The 17,370-nt window shown below is 40.9% G+C and overlaps 1 protein-coding gene across 2 annotated transcripts; it reads right to left on the minus strand.

Annotated features, from left to right (window-relative positions):
- Positions 1 to 216: 216 nt before the first annotated feature.
- apol1 (apolipoprotein L, 1) lies at positions 217 to 16,264 on the minus strand. 2 transcript variants are annotated; one of them, XM_084546188.1, is made up of 33 exons: positions 15,986 to 16,264; positions 15,771 to 15,818; positions 14,562 to 14,633; positions 14,306 to 14,374; positions 14,120 to 14,188; positions 13,488 to 13,559; positions 13,341 to 13,412; positions 13,207 to 13,251; positions 12,348 to 12,416; positions 12,192 to 12,260; positions 11,974 to 12,045; positions 11,834 to 11,890; positions 11,667 to 11,726; positions 10,642 to 10,707; positions 10,491 to 10,541; positions 9,948 to 10,022; positions 9,795 to 9,842; positions 9,584 to 9,652; positions 9,443 to 9,496; positions 9,257 to 9,328; positions 8,546 to 8,599; positions 8,236 to 8,301; positions 7,885 to 7,962; positions 7,741 to 7,800; positions 7,223 to 7,294; positions 6,397 to 6,453; positions 6,208 to 6,297; positions 5,997 to 6,047; positions 4,608 to 4,643; positions 3,767 to 3,844; positions 3,641 to 3,680; positions 2,977 to 3,028; positions 217 to 2,582 (listed from the first exon to the last, which is right to left on the minus strand). In XM_084546188.1, exons 1-33 carry the CDS (start codon positions 15,986 to 15,988, stop codon positions 1,625 to 1,627), a joined length of 2,904 nt encoding a protein of 967 aa, XP_084402314.1. In that variant the 5' UTR covers positions 15,989 to 16,264; the 3' UTR covers positions 217 to 1,624. The 2 variants fall into 2 exon arrangements, with proteins under 2 accessions (XP_084402314.1, XP_084402315.1); XM_084546189.1 differs by lacking the exon at positions 8,546 to 8,599.
- Between the last annotated feature and the right edge of the window lie 1,106 nt (positions 16,265 to 17,370).

Genomic DNA, 17,370 nt, shown 5'->3' on the forward strand with positions numbered 1-17,370 from the left:
CATGCACCTACAAAACTTCACCTACACTACATTCATCATGGAAATCTGTCAAGAGAAGCAAACAGAGCAGGACATTTTAAACAAGCTTATCTTGGTATTCATTGGGTAAATAGCAACTAACCAACTGTACAGTGGTTTGTGTTGTAGGTAAAAGGAAATTAAGTGTTTGTCCACTTGTATGAAGACTTTACAAAAAGTTACGACATTGACAGAAAATGTTTCTCAGGCCTTTAATTTAATATTTACATTTATTACACAAAGACAATATATTGCACATTGAAGGGTATCATCGAATGATCAACCAGGACAAAAAAAGAAAAATAAATATGAATGTCATTACACAGACTTTAGCGTTGGCACTATCAAAGCTTACAGTACAGAGACCTTAACAATTCTTGACTCTCAAGTTACAGGCTTTAAAAAAAGAGAAGAAAATTGGCAACGGGACTCAGATTTGATTGTTTTTCACCATCCTGTCATTCCAGTTATCAAATAATGTGACTGTTCTACATCATGGGAACCATTAAACACCTCATCAGAGAGGAAAAGTGACTGAAAACCAAAGGCTAACTGTTAAAAAAAAACAAAAAACTGCTGTTCATAATAATAATAATAATAATAAACCCATAATTGGTGTAACACAAGCAGTTCCACAGAAACGATTTATCATATCGATATTAGTTGCTACAAGTACATTTACAGTCAGTAACCAGATTTAACAGTGGCTTAGCTAGTGGAACCAGCCAACAGAGCTAACGCTAGCTTGCTAACATGTGACCGGTCAGGGGAGGTCAGAGGTCAGACTGAGAAGTTTTAGAGTTAGTTCGGAAAACATCACGTAAACTGGCAATTAACGCGATACACTACTAAAGAGTCTAAAACATTAGACTAAACAACCATATGACAGTGTTAACAGCTTAACCAGATATTTCCTACTCACCCTAAACTACACGAACACTACCAACTCTTAAACAAACACGTTTCTCCTCAAACAAGAATGAAGGCTGCAGTACGTTTACAAAGGAGTGGCAGTGAAGTAGCACTCACACCGCTAAGTTACGTTGCAGATTAGGACTTTCCTGTTTAGACGGATGATTGCGGCCGCCCCAAGTTACTGTAGAGAATCACAAATTTGAAACAAGCTACAGACTTAAAGAAAGTATTTAAGCCCATTTTTTGTGAAGAACAATCTACCTGATACAAAGCTTATAAATCTAATCACCGTAACAGACTTTAAAATGGCTGAGAACGCGTTCGTCTTCCCTCGAGTAGAGGATGTTTGGAAATAGTGTGACTACCGCTCCCATTCCTTTAATTAATTTAATCGTTGCCGTCTAAAAAATGTTAAGATCTCAATCTCTGAATCCCATTTTTCTGAAGACACCGTGGCAGTTTCACAACATGGCACAGCTACCTGAGACGTGATCCCTCACTTCCCACCAGAGAACCGTAAATGTTTCATGATATTTCAGTTTCTATTTCATGAGGAGTGAAGTTTCCTCGTCAGAGAGTTAAGACATGCCCGATGGTTGGTTTGAACACTCAGAACTTGTGTGAATGGGAACCTGAATGTTTGAATGTTTCTTTAAAAAAACAGAACTTAATAACAACGGGACGTCACGTGTCAAACATATTCCCGGTTCTCTATGTCCTTCTTGATGGCCTTTTTGATGCGATCGATTTCATCTTCATCTGAACTCTCATACTTGTCATCTTTCGCCTTCTCCCCGGCGCCCCCAGCTCCTGACTCGTTGCCTCCGCTGTTTTCGGGTTGGGTGCACTGCAGCTCCTCCCGTATCGTGTTCAGCTCCACCAGGCCGTCGTGCAGCTGCGTGGCCACCTCCCTGATTTTAGCGGCAAACTCCGACTTTGCCCCTTTCTTGAGCTCTTTGGAGTCTTTGGCCACAAAGTAGATGTCCATCCCTACAAAGAGTCCGGTGAGCACGCCGGTGGCCATGCTGGCGATCTGGACCGCTCTGGCCGCTGTGCTGCCGGCCACGCTGGCAATCTGCACCACGCGCATGATCTCATTGGCGTTGATGAGGATCGCCTTTCCTGCCATGGCGCCGTCTTCGTAGAAACTGCTACTGAGCACTGGGAAGTCCTGGTTGTAGGCGTTTTTCTTCATCTTCATCAGGTCGAACTTGCGCAGGTTCTCGATCCCCTGCTTGATGAACTTCATGCACTTGTTGAGGTCGAGCATCTTCTCCTGGTAGTCCTCCACGATCTTCTCCACCTTCTTGCGGTCCATGGAGTTGTTGACCTGGTTGGAGATGCCGGCGCCCGCCGACGTCATACCACCCGCCGCGGTGATACCCAGTCCCACCGCCGTCACAATCAGGGAGGCTCCCATGGTGACTGGAGCCAGGGCGAAGCCGGTGATAGTGCAGACGCCCCCGATGGCGCTGGTGGAGCCACCGGTGATCTGAGCGATCTTCGTCTTCTTGTTGAACTTGTCCAGGCCGTCTGCGATGCCGTTGAGGTCGATGACGTGCTGCCAGAGGCTCTCAGCGCGCTCCGTGAACAGTTTGTTGAAGACACGGATGCCCTTCTGCACTTTGTCTGCGGTTACAGCAAACGCCCTGAGAAAAAAAGAGAAAGGTTAGAGTACACAGCAAAGTCTGAGTAGAAAGGTCATTTTATCTCTTTTACTACTAGTAAAGGGCGCAGACAGCCGTGGCTTTATTTACCCAAATTTTGAGATATCATACGCTGCCCACGGTATTGACAAAAACAAGCTCGAGATTATTCTGGATAATCAATCTGCATCGTGCTCTGAGGAATTAGAGGCGCTTGTGGGAAACTCCTTTTCTAAATGTTGTTATTCACTATTTTGAGCAGCACACATGAATCTGTGTTTATCTCCAATCTATCGGGGCCGGGGAGAACACGTCAGACGCAGATAATTCAAAACTTAAGCACCCAAAACTGAAGATGAAAAGGTCACGTGAACAGATCCAAAAGAAGTTTACTTACTTGGCCTCTTCTTTTTCTGTCATGTCATCATCTTGAGGCGTGTCTTCCCATTCTGACAAAGTAATAAAGAATGATTTTTTTTATCATGTTACATGCACTATAGGCCCAAAAGTATGTGGTCACCAGGACACCCATATGCTGCCTCCAATCTTCTGGGAAGGCTTTCAACCTAGCAGCAGCCAACATTCATAAGGTGTGTTTTATAGCCTTCAGTTTATCATTCAGAGGTGTTTGATGGGCTCTGTGCAGAACAGTCAGGTCCTTCCAAACCAAGCTTATCAAACTATTTCATAATTTGGCTGGCTTTGTGCAGTGGACCATTGGTACCAAAATAGGGGTGTCCATATACTTCTGATCATATAAATCACAGGCGTCAAACTGATCCGTGAAAGGGCCGCTGTGGCTGCAGGTTTTCCTTCCAACCATGCAGCAGCACACCTGACTTGGCTCAATCAATCAACTGAACTGCCTTCACGCAGTCACTTCAGGTGTCCTCTTGCTCGATTGGAACAAAAACTTGCCGGCCACACCCGCTGCACGGGTGCTGCATGGTGGGAATGAAAACCTGCAGCCACAGCGGCCCTTTCACGGATCAGTTTGACACCCCTGATATAAATCATCTGATCAGTCCTCAAAAGTGATAAACATTTAGTCTAAAACTTACGCTCCACTGTGTTCCACCAGTCCATGAGATCCTCCACATCCTGAAAGACACCACTGTCATGTTAACGGCTGTTACTGAAATTATAAAGACGCAGACTGTATTAAAAATTAAAACATTTTCACCAACCTGACTGCCTTCAGGCTGAGAGGGTTCAAGACGTAATTCATCCAGCTGGTCAAACAGAGTCTTCTTTGCTCCTTCATTCTGAGACGACAGAAGAAATAAAGGTTAATGTTACTATGTCAATATCAATGTTTATTTCTTATTCCTGTGTAGACTGGGTGTGTAGTGTAGCTGAAGAGACACTGAGAGAGAGAGAGAGAGAGAGGAAAATACAGAAAGTTCATGAATCAGCTTTATTGAGGATCACATTTCCTTGGTTTCACTTTTTATGCAGCTTCTGCTCAGATAAAGGGAAGTGACTGTATGAGGGATTCTGGGTGTGTGTACCCATTTCTGCTGTTTTTTTTTTGCAGAAGTAAAACGACGCAAACTCTTTCACGGCCGTGTTGAAAAAAAAAAAAAAAGGAAGCAGAGAAACAAGTCTGGGCACATTGCAGCCTAATCTCAGTCTCATCGCCCATGCTATGAACATGCACAAACACTGTGTCAAGGCGGGGGTGGGTTGCATGTCAACAGCGGAGAGGGGGGAAAAAACAAAACGCATTGACTGGAGTAGTCTGCTGGGAGCTGGAGGGAACACCCTGGAGACTAATTCTATAAACGACTGGAGGAGGGAGGTTGTTTTCTGGGTGGAGGAAGGGAGGAGGGGGGGCAGGTAACTAAAACAGGCCTTTTGTTCGTCCTGAAACACAATGAGTAAGATTAGAACACATCACTGTGGTGGTGGAGAAATACACGGACTAAAACCAGAGGGAGAAAAGAATGAAAGAACGTACAAAGAAAGAATTTCCTTGATTATTTAGAGACACAAACAACTGTGAGCATTTTATTTTTTATTTTTTACCTCTTCATCTTCGGCTTGCTTCTGTACAACTTTGGCCTGAAATCAAAGAACACAAACACACGATTAAAACATGGTGTCAATATAAATTCTGTCAGATAGATGAATAATGAAATTTCATTAGACAAACAAAATAATTCAGCCAAAATGTTTGGTCTTCTGCAGCTGTGTGGCTGGTCAGTGACGTAGGAGACTCACTAACCGTGCCAAAATAACACAACAAGATCACATGTTTTCAGTTAGCAGCACGGAAGAAACAAAGCGTAACGACATACTACAGATGCTGTAGCTTTTCCTACAGGCCACCAAGAGCCACTGAGTATGAAGATGTAAATCACGTGTTATCATCTTCACAGTCACGAGAGCTCAACCCATCCGACTAAGGGGAATTCTGAAGTAATGAGACAGGAATCTATGAGCTCTGTGGAGGTGGATACTAGTTACTTCATATTCCCGTTGCTGCTCATCTTTCGCTTCGGTCACTGACAATGTTTTGCACATATACAAATCTGATCTGTGCAGAAGTTAACTCTGGTTTCTGGAGTCTGGTAGTGCCTATGATGGCGTACAGACGGTACTCTACATCGCAGCAGTTTATACTCCCACGCGTGCATGCTACAGGTTATCGCCGTCAGTGGCAGACTACAGTGAAATAAGCCTGAGGAGCTACGGGACACTCACAAATTTCCACAGTTTTGGAATTTCGTATCATATCGACATTCATATCAATCAAAAAGAGAAATTCTGCATTGTGATTTTTTTAAGGTAGCACACAGTACATGCTGCAAAAGCTTATCTTGAGAGTGTTTCAGTCGACAGTGGGAATGATTAGCTGCAGACTTTTGTGTTACAGTCTAACGGTAGTCACCTTGCACACAGCTTTTCATAAATAAACCAACTACAACACGGTGTCTCATGTGACTTGTGCTGCGCTGAGTGTTGCCTTCGTCGTCAAGTAGCTGACAAAAACATCCTGTGATAGTTTGTATTATGCTTTTGCAGCTACAAGCTAGAAATTTTATTATACAACAGCAACAATGAGAAAATGTTATCAATTAATTTATCTGACCAGTAATATATTATATTAACATATAGACAAAGTGTTTTTTTCAGCAGCAGTATACGTATAGTGGACATGCAGCAGAGTTTTATTAAGCTGATGTTACCGTTTAAGTGAAATAAAGTGGAATGAATAAATTAAATAAAAGTCCGTTTTGTCCTGCATGTCATTCCACCGATCTAGATTTTTTTTATATTCAGCATTCGTGCGTTATTGAGCTTAATTAGCACCAGGACGACAACCACTGAATGTCTGAAATGGGTGGGTGACTCGGTTAGCGCTTGTCCACGCGGTCGGAACAAGTCTGTGCACGTCACATGTCTGAATGTTACCTTGACCCGAGGCATGAAGGGATTGTGTTTCTTGGGTTTCTTGACTTTCGTCTAAAAAAGAAAAAAAAAAAAAAGCAGGGTATCAGTGTTACAGTGAAAAGGGCAAATAGTGAATTTTCCTTACGTATTAATTACCGATAAATAATAATCCAAACAAAAACTTTGACTCGACAAGAACAAAAGCAACAGGAGGTGAATTTAGACTAAGTACCTCCTCCGTTTGTTTTGTTCCCTCCTCTTCCTCTTTCTTCTCGTCTGTTAGTGAAGACTCTTCGTTCAGCCCTTCATCATCAGACTCATCCTGACAAAACGTCACGATGAAATAAATTATTATCTTGAGCCTTGGCTTAGTAATTACATCTGTATAAAACAACCACAGGCCCAGGAGGCTGGCGTTTACCTTGACTGCAGTACGTGGCATAAATGGGTTATGGCGCTGTGGTTTTTTCATATTGGTCTGTAAAAACGGCACAGAGACAGACTTTTAGAAGATAAGTAAAAACAACTACATATCACTCTAGTTGTTGGTGATTTATATTCAAATTGATAAACAGATAGTGAATGTCCTCCTGCAGTAGCATGGTGAGATCACATGTTTTCAGTCAGCAGCATGAAAGATACAAACAGGTGAGTGACGACATTCAATTATGCCGTTGCTTTTATACGGGACAAGAGCCGCTGAATGATCTGACGAGTATGAAGATGTAAATCATATGTTATGATCTTCATGGTCATGAGATCTCAACCCAGCTGATTGTCTGTCAGACATATTTACGTAGCGTGTCACACAGCGCGATGGTTTCACCAGCCCACACGGCTACATGACAGAAAGCAGAACAGGAATGTGGAGCATTAAGGGCTTAAAACATTTCCATGTGACTCAGAATAAACACGAGCTCTGTTAAAAACGCATGCTCATGCTGACCTGGAGGTTGCACATGTCTTTTGCATTGCTGTTGCATGAAATATCTGATAAGGAGGAAGCAGGAACTATAAAAGTTAGATCCTGGCTGAACAGCTGCCAGAAATACTTCTGTACACCACACACTGAAACTTAACACTGATAAAAATCAACCAACCTTTATATAACGTTTGGTTTCACAAATCAACGTGCAGATAGTCGACATTTTGGTTTTACAAAAGAGAACAGATTCTACAGTTCAAACTAAACCTTAGAGTTAATAGTGAATCCTGTTTGACCCATAATCAGGACAAGAGACACTTACTGTTTTGTTCTCATCACCGTCTTTGGTTACAGCAGATTCCTCTTCTTTGAGACCTTCATCATCTGACTGGATCTGCAGAAAATTCAATTATTATTTCTACTGGAAAGTGTTTGAATCAGAGTAGCCAAGCGCCTAAAACCATTAACACAGAGATGCTTCACCTGTCCTCTTCACATCTGAATAAGGTTCATGTTGGACAATGATAGTCTCTGTCTCTGATCTATGTTAGTTCATATGTTAAGGACAGAGACATTTTACACAGAGACAAGTTAAACAGATTTTTACTGGAGGAGAAGTTACAATAGCCAGAAAGAAACTTCATCATTGCCAATGGCTGATTTTCAAACTCTAATATTTGCCCTTGATATCAGGACATGTGTCAATCATATCTAAAACATGTGCATCGAACAATTTACGATTCTTTTCAAAGTTTATCAGATGTAATGTAATAATAACAGGTCTCTTCAAACGTGAAACTGGACAGCAGGAATACACAGGCAGAAACCTGCGAACCGTACCTTACTGCCCTCAGTTCCTCTTGATTTGACTTTGTTGTACGTGGACGTCACCTTCATCTCCTGCAGTGGAACAAACAGAACAGAATCAGAACAGACTCGCGAGGACCGCATGACACTGAGCAGCAGTCGCGTTTGCTTGCGAACCTCTTCGGCTGGTCTGCGCGGAACCGGTGGCGTTTCACTTCTTTCCTTCCTTTCTGGCTGGATCATGTTACTTTTGACCTGACAAGGACACACACACACACACACACACACACACACACACACAGTAAGACGCTCAGTGTGCCGGAGCAGGAGGACGGGGAGGTTTTAGAACGAGCAGGCAGGAGGATGTGGTGGATGTAAGGAAGAGGAGGAGCGTGAGAGGAGAGGGTATTTTTGACAGAAGTTGATCAGCTCTATATATGTGTGTGTGTGTGTGTGTGTGTGTGTGTGTGTGTGTGTGTGTGTGTGTGGTCACTGATGACTCATGAGCAATGCAATAAATAGACTGACCAGTTTTGGCTTCTCTTCCACTTGTTTCTCATTCTCCTTGTTCGTCTCTGTGTCGTCAGTGTCTTTCTGGACAAACGACAATAAATACAATTAAGAAGACAACTTGTGCAGTGTATAAAGGACTGAACCGGTACTTTTCTAAATCTCCTTTTCGATTTTTCAGATCTGAGTTGAGCAAAAATAACATGACATTAAGTCGTCGTTGTTGAAACTGAACATCACCACCACCACCACCATTATCACGGTCCCATCACCACTATCTGACTTCACCGCAACCTCCACCACCAAACATTTTGAACGGTGTAGTTACTTTATTTGCGGAGCGGAATGGATTCAGTTTGGCCATGGCTCCAGACATGGCGTTCTGAGAGGGAGGAACGTTAAAGTTAAGCCAACAGCCACGTTTAGATCAGCGGGAACACGTAATTAACCACTCCTAACCAGGCACTGCTAATATTACGAGCATACCACACCAAGGCTGTTTCATTTCCATGCAGATTAAACTAATGTCAGATGCTCAAAGGTGAAAGTGGTCATTTCTTTTTGCTTCAAGTTTTCCTACTTCAGTAATTCAGTTTGATGAATGGTTTTAGTATTTAGACTTGGCCTCTCTCTCTCTCTCTAAGTCTGCAAGAGAAGCTGATGACACATATTTGAAATTCTGCCGTTTCTTGTGAGGTTACATAACATAAATATAGACATGGCAATCTCAACAAGACCAGGCAGGACAAGTTAAGCTGGAGTGTAGCCTGTGAAGAATGCTGCCAGTCAAAAACTTGAACCATCGCCTCATGATTTTCCCTTTTCTAAATACGGTCGGCAAATCGTTTCACAAAAACTCATTCACAGACGTGTTTAACGTTGGCCCGACCAGCGCCAAGCGTCCGCACACCTGATTGGTCACTGCATCTTAGCTGCTGCAGCTGGTGAATACGTGACTCCTGAATAAAAATAACCAGTTAAATGTGAAGAACATTTGCGTCAAACGGGGGGAAGAAAGAAGAAGTAAATATGAAAGCACCTGTTTGTGACCTGATGACTTCTCGCTGCCCACAGATGGCTCCTCGTCATCTGAGCTGGTCTGCTTCTCATACTGAACAGGAGGAGGAGACAGAAATCATTATGTTATGTACAAGATTGATTGATTGATTTAGTAAATATATATTTTTTTATTTTTTCTTATTACTTAAATCTAAATCATCCTTACTTTGTTTGCGCCCCGAAACGGGTTCAGCTTTGTCATTGCTCCGGTTAGTTTATTCTGATTATGTGACAAAAAAAGAACAAGAGAATCAGAAATCATAACGACCGACAGATGTTAAAACTCACAATAAAACACCTTACACACCTGTTTGTGACCAGGCTGACTGTCTCCGTTGTGTAATGTCTCCTCATCATCGGTGTTGGAGCTCTTCTCCTGCACATGAAGCCCATTTTAGTGAAAAATAAATTACAGTAGTAGAATAAGCAACTGTAAACTTGATGTTTTTCCTCTCCATGCACTACTAATGTCAGGCTATGGTGACAAGAAATGCAACGTGACAGATGTCACCTCTCACCTGTTTGTCAGTGTAGAATGTGCTCTTCATCATTGCACTGAAACCGTTCTGAAATAAGACAAAAAAATGGTTTTGCCAAATAGTTTTTGTAAGTTACTAATTCCAGACAGATAATATATTTAAATACATTTTCATTTTTACTTTACAACCGACCTGTTTGGATTTGGGCTTCTCTGCTGTGGAGATATTCTCATTTGAGTCTCCAGAGTTTTCAGTCTTTCCCTTCTCCTGACAGAATAAAAAGCAGAAAACATGAACACAAGTGTAATCTACAGACGAGCAGATTAATTAGTATCTAATATCACGCCTGCCGACAGGGGGGGACAAACGGGTCTGCTGTCCCGGGCCCAGGGTAGTGGGGGGGCCCAGAACTGGGCCCTCATTAAATTATGGAATAATTAAAATAAATTAATTAATTAAAATAGGCCTATTTGTGGAAAAAAGTGTAATATTTGAGTTACATAAAAGCTTTTTATTTGTTTTCTTCCTAATTGTCCTTGAAATAGTGGTCAAGAACCCCCCCACCCCCAACACAAAAATGGTTTGGCCACTGATCAAAATTTGATGTTGCCGTTTGATTTGAAGTTCATCTAAAACTATCTTGTCCCGGGCCCAGGCAAGACTGTCAGCTGGCCTGTTTAATATAGTATCTGAGGAATCTGATAAGACGCAGCATTCAGTGATAGAGAAAGTAACCTGAGACGAGGGGGCGAAAGGATTCTTCAGGATCTTCGCTGCAACTCCACCCTGAGAATTCAACGCGGGTAAAGTTACAGACTGATAGAGATGTACTGAGAGTTGGTGTAGTGAAAGTAAAAAAAGACAAGAGGCGGGATTAAAAATTTACCTTGGAAGACTTTTCTGCGAGACTGTCACTGCTGGTGGAGAGTTCACCGTCCATAGACAGATCGTCCTAACACACAGGGAGACAGCATATGATCAGAACCAACTAAAATAATAATAAAAAAAAAAGACTCAAGTGTTTTATTTTGATATTAACTAATCGCCATTCTCCTAAATACGTGTTTGTATCAGTGAGCATGTTCAGAATTAAAGACCTATGTGCATAGATTCACCTATAAATTACATAGTGGTCTGTTTGGGGTGAAACATAAGCTGTTATTGCTTTTCATCCTCGCTGACAAAAACAAAAAACGGAGCAATTTATAACCAGAAACAAACCCAGCACCTAGCCAGGGTCGGGATACAAGAAAAAAAAAAAGCTCATCTACTGTAGGAAGGAACCATAACAAGGAATTTTAAAACCCATCTGATTCCGAGCAGAGTAAAGGCTCATTTTTACATACAGTACGTGTTTTGTTGTAAATCTGAATTAACATCATATTAATATACTTCTTCTTCCTGCTCAGTATCTCTTTGAAATGCCAACTGAGGAGACGGTTCGTGGAAATAATGAAATGTAAAGGGAAATACTGTATTATCTCAAAACGCCAGAACGAAGGGGAACCTAAATCATCTTCCCGTGTAAAAACAATGAACAGGTGTTTGTGTCTGGCCGGGATCTAGCAGCAGCAGGTGATATTTTGTACACAAAGGTTATATTTATCTGCCCTGAGACAACAGCTGCTTCTGCTGTACAGCGACACATTACTCATAGTTGACGTCAGAAAGAAACTTAATGCGTTGTAACAGATCCAAGATGCCTTGACAATGTCCCCGACACTAAAATAGAACATAAAAAAAAAACAAAGCACCACTATGTCTGCTTGTGTCAAACTAATGTTTAGAAGAAGTGAAGTTGCTATGTGCACAATATGATTTCTTGCCTGGTAACTTCTGTTGCCGTCACTCACCGTGTTCTTGTCTTAAACCGAAACAATCAACGGTTATTGACGACCACAAGTTTCTTACCCGAGACTGAGATTTGGCAACTTTCTTTTTGAAGACACCACTGAAGATTCCTCCTTTCTCCTGAGAAAATAATACGGAATCAGCATTCACGATGATGTTTTTATCAGTGAGGGTTTATTTCGTTCTGTCAGCTGAGGATGGATGTGGCAGTATCAAATGAAACTCACCTTCTCAGACAGGTTGTCGCTGCTGCCAGACAGCTCGCTTGGTGCAGATAAGTCATCCTGAAACGATTGTCCGCAAATTATATTAATCCACGTGCTGATATTTTAACAAGCAGCAACTACAAAGACTATAAATCTCTCACCTGAGATTGCGTCTTGGCTCCAGAGAGCTTTGGGGACTTTTTAAACATCCCACTGAACACTCCTCCTGACTCCTGGAGAGAATGGGTCACATTAAAACTACAGTTAGACAACAATTCTCCAAAGTGGAGGATTACTGCAGATATTTCTGGGTGCATATAATTTAAAATATGACTATGTGGTCAATACAGATGCATGTGACAGCTTTTATAAACCTCACCTTAGTGTTGCTGTTCACAGAAAGACTGTCGCTGCTGCCTGAGAGCTCGCTGGATGCGGACAAATCCTCCTGAAGGGGAGAAACGAAAACCTTTTATGAGCTGGTTTACAAACAAATACGTGTAAAAGTGTGAACAGTGACAAGCACCACAAATACCTTAGACTGAGCTGCAGAGGGCTTTGGAGACTTTTTAAACATCCCACTGAACATCCCGCCGCCTGACTCCTGGAGGTCAGAAAGGTCACATAAAAATGACTATCGAGTAAAATAAAATACCAAACATGTCCTTTGTCTTTTGAACTGATGCAGCTGCCAGATGCACGGACAGGGATTTGGTGCTTCACACGTTTGCCAGCCCTCATTCCAAACAGCTGATGCATGTTTTCACTTGTCCAAAACACACACACAAAAAAACAAAAACTGCCCATTGAGAGAGCCAAGCTCCACACAGCTACTGCAGGTCAAAATCAACAACACATTGTAGGCCGCTGACTGACACTATGGAAGCCCTGACATTTTAACATTTGTATATATATATATATATATATATATATATAAACGCTAATCTGATCGAATGCAAACATAGTGTAAGCAAACAACATTTTAACACGATGTTGCTCAGGTAGAGATTGGTTTTCAGTTAAAGCATTAAATGCACATAGCAAAATAAATTTAATTTTAGCCATTTAAATTTTGTAAAGTGTGTTAGACTAAACCACTTGTGAGCTAATCACAACAATTATCTGCAGATAAACTAAAAGTATAACAAGTATGAAACAATAATTATTTATTGTACTGAATAACAAAACAAAATGTGATAAACTGATTATTTTATAGTGTATAAAGAAGGAAACTATGTCAAATGTCACTTCAAGTCTCATGCGTATTGTTTAGTTTTGACCATTGCTGCATTATTTCTTTGTTTTTTTGTTTTGCTTGGCATGGCGTAGCTCAGTTTGGGAAACATAGAGTAAATGTAAGTTTTCTTAAATGACCGTTTAATGAAGAGACTCACCGTAGTGTTTACACTCTCGTTAGTGTCCGACATCTCCAGAAGATCCTGAAGAACACAACATTACCTGTCAGCCTTTCACTGAACGTATTTCGTTAGCTGTTTCACTCTTTGGGTGGAGGAAGATTTAGTTTCACCTGTGACGGCCTCCGGACGTGTCCTGGTCTCGGAGATCGTTTCAGTATCCCACCAAACATACCTGATTTGTCCTGAAGAGAAAAGGCTTTAGTGATTAACTCATGTAGGAAAACCAAATATATCAGAGAGAAGGAAAGCGAGCTCACCTTTGATGACTTGTTGTCTGTTAAGCTGTCATTACTGGCAGATAGTTCAGGATTTTGTATTGAGAGGCTGGCCTGTTAACACACACAAAAAAATGTTTAACACCAGTTGTTTTGAATCAGGGATGGAAACACAGAGATTTGGGTTTTTATTGCAGTACAACACAGGTTAGTGATTTTAGGATAATTACAGAAAGATAATATCAAAATAAACTTAAAAAACATATAAATAAAATGAGGAAAGCTTTCCTCTAGAGAAAAATAAACGCAACCTAATGCAGGTCTGTCTTTGTCTTTGGCCTCAAATAATCTATGGGTGCACATGTGGTTCGTAATGTACACAGGTCAATGTTAAATAGTGATTAATGTCATAACTGATTAATCTGTTTCCATTAATTGTTCCTACATCATGAGAAAATAGTTCAAATGCTGACACTTTTAAGTAACTTACCCAGTCAACAACCAAAGATAAATACGCAGGCTTAGAAAACTACATATAATTAAATAATACCAGCAAATCAAATAAACGTATTAATTAATCAACTAACTTTTCCAGTTCAGTTAAATATGAGTTACAGTTTTAAAGATAAAAAACAAGATGTACACAACTGTAAACTTAAGACATCACTACGGACCTGTGTCTGACCCTCTTTGGCAGGTTTGGTCGTCTTCTTAAACATCCCTTTGAAGACTCCTCCTATGTCCTGAAATATTAAGAAATGTAACAGTCAAGATGCTGAAAACACCGATTTATGTGATGATATTTTCCCAAATTTATCAGGAATTGTTAAAAAAAATAACCCTCAGAAATGATGTCTCACCTTGGTGTTGTTGTTGTCAGACAGACTGTCGTTGCTCTTTGAAAGTTCACTGCTGACTGCTAAACTGGCCTGTGAAGTAAACATAAAAAACACCTCTGTGAATCAATGCAGAAACCAAAACTGTAAATCTGTTGCCACTGAATGGCACATGCTTGTATTGTAAACAAAAGAAGCAGAGGACAGCTGATGAGCTTCTATTAACTCGAGTCATGTTTAGTTTCAAAATAAAGTTCTCCCATTAAAACTACAGCTTCACCTGTGCTTGGGCGGACGGTTCTGTAGCCTTGGATGATTTCTTGAACATCCCACCGAATAACGCTGCTTTTTGCTGTTTGAGGAACAAAGACAAACACTTAAAGGACGTTTTATTTGAACCAACATGCATCTCAAACACATACTGTCTGCCATGAAGCAGCCTACATCTGCCTCACTGATCACAAATCAGCTGTCTGGACCGAAGAGGGAAAAAATATGCTCCACCATTATTTGACAAATTACTCAGGATTCAAAGTCCGGCTTTGTGTTGGCATTTCAAGTCTAGACCTGAAACTGGTTTCAAGTCAGAGTGGTTATTTATAGCTCTGGGAAAATTGGTCAAACTATTTATTTTCATGATAAAATATTACACAAAATGAGTTAATAATAAATTTTTTTACACAAAGGGTATCATAAATAAAACAAACAGTAGTTAATTTTCAACATCGCATCTTGTGACCTCTCATATATATCTTGGGAACCCTTGTTTAGTCCAGAAGACCATTTTGTACTCAACTTACCACTCACCTATGCTATTTCTGAAAACGTCAGAAAACACATCACAACTCACGAACTCGACTGAAAATTTCCAGTTACAAGGTTGATAATACCGTCAGACGATGGCGCCGCTCGCGTGGATTTTACAGGTGAATAACGTAAACACGGCAACATTTAACAACCTTGCATGTGGAAATTTTCGATAAGAGTTTATGAGTGGTGTACGAGACCAATTGCGAAACCACGAGTTCCTTTTAAAGGCAGCATTGCAACAAAAACAAACAAATTCTTGCACATAAAATTTTTTTAGCACCGCGTTAAATGTGTGTGTACAGAATATGTGCGCTACTGTAATTCCATAGGCTTTGTAAAATGAAATGCAAGTTTTATAATTTAATTACAGAAATGTCATTTTTTTCCGGGTTTGGAGCTGTGGGGGGGTTAAGGGGGCCCTCTGGCAAATTTTAGCCCCGGAGCAACCTAGCAGGTTAACCCGGCCATGTTCACTCAAGCTAAAGCTGAATGTCAGCCACTTCACCTCAAGTCTTTGTTTAAAGTCAAACTCTACAGGGCTGCAACAACAAGAAAGGTGAAACTTGTCCGCACTAAACTGTATATTTAACTAAATTACAGCAGTTTCAGCCGCAACAGCATGACACGAAGTCCGGTTCAAAACAAACCTCAAGGCAGTAAAGTTAGTAAAGTTACTCACAGAGACACCTCCTTCCTCGCATTCCAAATCCAGGTTGTCGTACCGATCCTGTCAAGAGATAAATTAATATACGTGTGTTAATTCATGTCTTACTCACGGCTATTTATATAAAAAAAAAACACATTCTCCATTACAGCCGGCTTTTTTTTATTTTAACGGCTAACGTCTCTCCTTCGAACGTTAGCCGTTATTTTGAATTTTAACGGTTAACTCACCATTGCGCTAGCCGCTCCGTAGCTAGTTTAGTGTTAAATAATTCCGACGTCAGCAGGTAAATAAATATAAATATAAATGTAAATGTTCCAGTCTCCGGTGAGAGTTTCAGTCCTCCCTGTGTTGATACTCTCGGTTGTTTTCACTCACTAGAGCTGTGTGCAGTTCAAGCTCCTACCTCCTCCTCTGTTTGGAGAGAGAGGAAAAAAAATAAAAAAACGAGTTTGGAGACTTCCCACAGATCTTGGGGTTTTTCTTAAAGCTGACACCGTGTCCCTGCTGTATAGAAACTGGCGGATCCAGTTCTGTCTCTGTTACCTGTACGCCGTGGTCGGGGGAGAGGGCGTGGCCGACTCACCTGGGAGCTTGAGATCAGTCAAGTGCTGCGTTCAAGAGCTGCTGGGAATGTTTTATTTGCCTTTGGTATATTTGTAATACACTTCAAGCACGATGACCCACTTTAGAACAATATATAATCCTACGGGGCATGGGTGCAGATCCCGGGGGGGATGGGGGGGACATGTCCCCCACAATTTGTGAAAAACATGAATTGTCCCCCCCAATAAAAATTATTCAAAATTGAACAAATGTATTTTCAGACTTCACATTCTTCACATTTTAGATTCACATCTAAAAAGAAATGATTGGTATGGTGCCATGGTATGAGTTGCATACCGACAAAAAAACAAAAATCACTTTTGTGTCCCCCCCAATCCTGACATCGGATCTACACCCCTGCTACGGGGGTTAATAAAAGTACATCTAATGTTGTTTTATCTTGAGTATCATACTGTGATACTGGACACTCGACTTGATTTATCTCTGGCCTGTTAAATTTAAAATACTTAAAAAGGACAAAAGCCGAAAGCGGTTTTGTGTGCGGTAATCACCAGAAGCAGCTTAAGCCTTAATTATATGTCCTGTGTCTCTTAGCAAGAATGAGTTTGTCTTGTCCTAAATGATCTTGTGTTGTCTTTCCTTGAGTTGATTTGACTCAGCTTGTCTTAATTAAAACGATCTTATCTTGGCTCGACTTGACTTGTCTTAAATGATCTTGTCTTATCTTGGCTCGACTTGTCTTGTCTTAAATGATCATCTTGTGTTTTTAACCTTTACAGCAACATACTTGTAAATAAAAGCTAGAATTAAAAGCATAATTACAGCAGAAAGTGGAGTCATTTAGCCTGACAACCACTCAGATGGTATGGTATATCATATCATAACATAGCATCTCATATAATGTGCAAAAATACATTAAAAAACACTTTTATTTACATGTTTTCTTCAATCATGTGTGTTCCGTCGATCTTGGACAAGACATTTCATTCATTCATTCATCTCCTGTAACCACTTATTCCTGTTAAGGGTCGCGGGGTCTGCTGGAGCC

This window comes from Chelon labrosus, assembly GCF_963514085.1.
Source record: "Chelon labrosus genome assembly, chromosome: 6".
NCBI classification, from domain to species: Eukaryota; Metazoa; Chordata; class Actinopteri; order Mugiliformes; family Mugilidae; genus Chelon; species Chelon labrosus.

Coding starts and splice junctions, on each gene's coding strand:
- apol1 (XM_084546188.1), bottom strand. Junction 13,560..14,119: donor CCAAAGAGGGTCAGACACAG/GTCCGTAGTGAT, acceptor GTGTGTTAACAG/GCCAGCCTCTCAATACAAAA. Junction 6,454..7,222: donor ACGGTGATGAGAACAAAACA/GTAAGTGTCTCT, acceptor CCGTTTTTACAG/ACCAATATGAAAAAACCACA.